Source organism: Merops nubicus, unplaced genomic scaffold (assembly GCF_000691845.1).
Source record: "Merops nubicus isolate BGI_N331 unplaced genomic scaffold, ASM69184v1 Scaffold54179, whole genome shotgun sequence".
Lineage (NCBI taxonomy): Eukaryota > Metazoa > Chordata > Aves > Coraciiformes > Meropidae > Merops > Merops nubicus.
Genome location: NW_008632747.1, coordinates 1 through 4,579, shown reverse-complemented (window position 1 = coordinate 4,579; position 4,579 = coordinate 1). Strand labels below are relative to the sequence as shown.

Below are 4,579 nucleotides of genomic sequence, written 5' to 3'. Positions count from 1 at the left end.
AACTGCAAACCAAAATGTTGTTGTCCTTAGCTCCGTTGTCTAGGACAGAAATAACTACACACATTTTTTTCAGAGACCTCTTGTTCTGAGAGAAAGTACATACATACAAGGGAGACTTTTCTGCTGCAAGTCTTTGTAGGAAAACAAATGGCTGACTATGGCCTACTTCCAAAACTGACAATCTGATCACAAATACATTTAAGACACCTCTCCCTGGTCATACAGACCCACCTTTTTATGTCACACAAAAGGACTGTAGACAATGGATGATGCATTTAAAAGATTTATTTAAAAATATAAAGTGTACTTCATAAAGTCTGCCAGTGCCAGATGCAAAAGTAGATATAAGCTTAAGTCCCAGTGTTTGAAATGGTGATTTTTCAAGGCATACTTTAATACAAGATTGTCATACAGTACTGGAAGCTTTAAAATATTGCTGAGAAGTGTTGGATTGAGACCCAGTGTGATCTGCTGAAGGCAAGAATCCCAAGTTCTTCCTGAGCAAAACTGGACATTTTGGTTCAGTGCAAGTTGAACAAAGATTTTTAAAATATATTAACAAGATGGTTTGTTGAGGAAATAGTAAGCTGCAGCATTTTTTTGCAGTAGGCCTCAGTTGTGTTTTACTTTTTTGTTATCGTATACACAATGGAAATATGGACAAAATGGACACTTTTGTGTCCATCTTCAGTGCCAGGTAGTTCATTCTGTGCTCTGATTTTCTATATAGTGTTTCAGATGTCCCATAAAGACATAATAGTACTGATGCTGGTGGGAATTCATTGGAGAATTGTTCTTGTAACACACAAATTAAAAAAAAAATTCCACACTGTATTAGTGTCATATGTCAATAATGTCAGGTTTGTTTGTGAAATTTACTGTTTTAACTCCTGCCAGCTGCAAAACTGTGTTAATGGGAACATGATCCAGCCTGTTTTTATCAAGGTGCAAAAAGTGAACTGCATTGCCTGGAATGGAAAGACAATAACATGTGAATAGGTTGGTAAAGTATTTATTTATTCAAAGACATCAGTGAATCAAAGAAGCATTCTGATTTCCTAGTAGTCCTTGTTCTAATATGTACTAGCTCATAGATTGCAGAATATACTGTATTTTAAACGATGACAAAGATTTTTTTTAATTAAGTTATAGAAGCAAGAACCAGTGAGGCATCTAAATTAATTAAATCTGCTGTGGCATGATGTTTCCTAATGATTTGATTACATGATTTTGTCATGTGGCAGCCCTTCCTTCATGCATTATTCCTCTGCTAAAACCACACGAAATGCCTAGAATCGAACGTGAAAGCAGAATGTAGGTGAATACCACAATATCAAAAAAACCACTCCCTGCTTCGAGGCAGTTGTTTCCCCAGCACTGCTACCAATTTTTGCAAGACTGATCAACTTTGTGACACCTCTATGGGAGGTGGGACTACACCATGACAGTTCCACAGGTTCCTTCAGCCTGCAAAATCACATGGTTCAACACAAGTCTGTCTCCTTGAGATCCACAGGGACAGCAGCCAAGATGGTAGTGTAAAAGAGAGCGGCTGAAGGGCAAGACTGTAACTTTCACACAAAACAGAGAAGCTCACCTGGGCCTAAAATCAAAGTTCCTCCCTGCTGAGCAGGGTCTCCTTGAAAGTCAAAAGCTGGGCCAGTCATTGCTCTCCACATACTTCTAATGCTTCCCAGGAGTGTGTTTGATTTCACATGAGGGCTCCGCACTAAACAAAATACCAAAATACTTATTATCTAGAAATACAGACGCATACAAGGAGAACAAAATCAAACAGCTCCTATGTATAGTTTAGAGCTTCCTGATGATTACCAGTATTATGACAAAATATAGCCTGCAAGGGACAGTCTGGTTGGTAACTCCCTATTTACAGTGTGATCATACTGTTTTATCAAGGCATTATTGCTTTGTGCTGTGTAAGTCCAAACAAGGTGACAAAATTATTCTTACCTGATACGTTGTTACCTTCACCTCTTTTCATGCCAAGCGTTTTATAAATTTCCCTCTGTGGATCTACATACATTTCATGTTTAAACCCAGTTAAACTGCAAAAGGGCTGCAAAATATATGCATACAAAAAATAATATTTTTCAGGTTAAAACAGTAATTAGTTAGGACCTACTGACAGCAGGAAAAATACTGACACCCTGCCACTCTCCTACCCCTGATTTGGAAACCTGTGGATTTGTCATGTTAAATCAAAGGCAAAAAAATTTTAGCCCTCAAGCTTTTACTAAAGCAAAGCTTCCAGCGAAGTCAACAAAAGATGTTTCCTTAGCAAGCCCCAGTGGTTTTTAAACTGAAGTTTTAGTTGTTTGCTTTATTCAGGTACTACTATTAGACTTGTTTCATGAAAAAAAGAAACATTGTCCTCTTTTTCTGGGCTTGCAAATGACCATGATTTCACTCAGAGCAAAAGCCATCAATGCAGACCATTAAGACACAATAAATGATAAAATGTATTTAATGACTACTTTATTTACCTTGATGTGATGATAAGATGACTGTCCAATAACTATCAGCCTCACATTTGCTTCCTAGAACAGAACACAGGTATTGAAACTGTAAAGAGGAACCCACTGTTTCTGCATGGCTGCAAAGCATGAGCAGAACCTGGTGTCCTGAGCTATCGATCACAGTGCACAGAGTTAAAAGTATTTGAAGTTAACATCACTCGCACGTTTGGAGCCTGCACCTTTGTCTGTCACCAAGAGCTAGCAGCTATGTTATTTTATTAAGTGAAAAATTATTTTTAAAGCTTTTACCATAGAAGTGTGTAAACTTAAGTTTTCTGTAGCATTAGTAACACCTTTTCAATTGATTGCAACATGGTATAATTTTGGAAATTCAGAATTTCCACTCAGTTGCACCTGCATTTAAAGAAGCAGCATGCAAAAACTGGTGCATGTACAAGTATGTCTGAACTTTACACATACAGACACTCAGGTATAACTTGCATCCACATGTACTGTTGTCTTTTGCAGCTGTAACATTAGGCCCGAGTCTAAAATAGAGCCCAAAACTTAAGTGCATTTAAATGCCAGGAAAACTTTTAATAAAATGTAAGGTTGTTTTAATATTAGGGCATAATTCTTGCCTTCCTATATAGAATAATTTTGCTCATTATGAACAGAAGCACTCCTTAAGATGGAATACACTAAGAATGCTGTTTTGATGCTGTGCATATATTTCTTTATGAAGCCCATTTAAGAAAATGTCATCTGAGTAACACTGATCAAACAGTTTAGAAAAATCTCTACTGAGGAGGGGAGCTGCCAAAGAAATTTCCCCTTTTCATCCCCCGTGTTCCTAGTCCTTCAAAGGCTTAATGTCAGCAAGGAGCTGGGTATCTGTCAATCAACTATGTTGCTGTTGGGACTGAAATATGACAGAATTTCAATCAGCAGCCTAGATGACATAGATTGACCTTCCCCATTTAGCTGGGGATCATTGTCTTTCTGTGGTATCTCTTACCACCCAACAAATGCTCGTCCATGACAACCCCTGCCCACTCCTGTTCTTCTTTCTGTTACGGTGTCACTCCTGTTTGAGGAGCTGCCTGGAGAACATGTCTCGCAACTGATGCAGCTTATAAATAAGCACAGAAGGAAAAAAAAAGGAGTATTTTTAGTCCAGATCAATTTTCTGATCTTGTTCCATGCACAACCATCGGTCACCTGTACTGGCATAACGGAAAGGGTAGCAGTTAGTGGCCAGGAGAAGACCACTGCCCAGGGCACTGCTAATACCAAAAGAAATCCCTGTCAGATGTTGTCTAACTGTTCAGAACACAGCAGAAAAAACAGCACCAACCTAACAGGGCAGGGAGAAATAATGCTGCTGCAAGAGAGCATGTAGTGCAATAAATCCTCTCTTCTGTCTCCTATGCAGCTACATTATGGCTATTGTAGCAAACAATGAGAGAGCTAACTTTCTTCTGAGCCTTTTTTTGATTCCTAGAAGGTTTAAGCCTCCTGCAAGCCTGCAGTGGGATGTAACAAATCTTGATTACAGCAACCCCATCTACGTATTAAGGACAGAGTACTTACTTGTAAAAATGCCTTGGGGACTTTTGCCAGGTCTTCTACATACTCCTTACAGGTATAACATAAAAAATTCTGAAACATAGACAGTTGGAAGTGTCAGAAACAGACCTAACTGCATAGCAACGAAGCATCAGATTCTGACTTTGGGCACAAACCATTTTGAAGGTGATCAGGAACTGGGAACATGAAAGATTAAAATTCTTTGCAGTCACCAAATTTGGATTAGGATTCTGGTTTAATCCATGCCTGAACAAGGACACAAGTTTTGAGGCCTTGCTAGTATTTTCACTGCTGGATATTTTGGGAGTGTGAGAGCCAGCCTGCCAGCTGGGAAATAGGGGAAAAAAATAATTGTTTGCCTAAGCACACGGTTGAGGAATTATTTCCTTTCGGGTACATACAGTACCGTCTGGCCAAAGAACTCGTGCTCTTAGGAGTAGAACCGTTCAGCTTTATATTCGTGCTTCCCTCTGCTCCAGCCTAGCTTGTGTGCCTCTCCCGCTTCCCCCCCC

General features: G+C 39.2%; 1 protein-coding gene across 1 annotated transcript; it reads right to left on the bottom strand.

Annotated features, from left to right (window-relative positions):
* Positions 1–840: 840 nt before the first annotated feature.
* AAED1 (AhpC/TSA antioxidant enzyme domain containing 1) lies at positions 841–4,504 on the bottom strand (the record flags this gene model as incomplete). Its single annotated transcript, XM_008947981.1, has 6 exons — positions 841–968; positions 1,598–1,729; positions 1,972–2,077; positions 2,505–2,558; positions 4,071–4,139; positions 4,496–4,504. Coding segments are annotated over 6 exons (498 nt in total), but the record flags the coding sequence as incomplete, so codon positions are not given.
* Between the last annotated feature and the right edge of the window lie 75 nt (positions 4,505–4,579).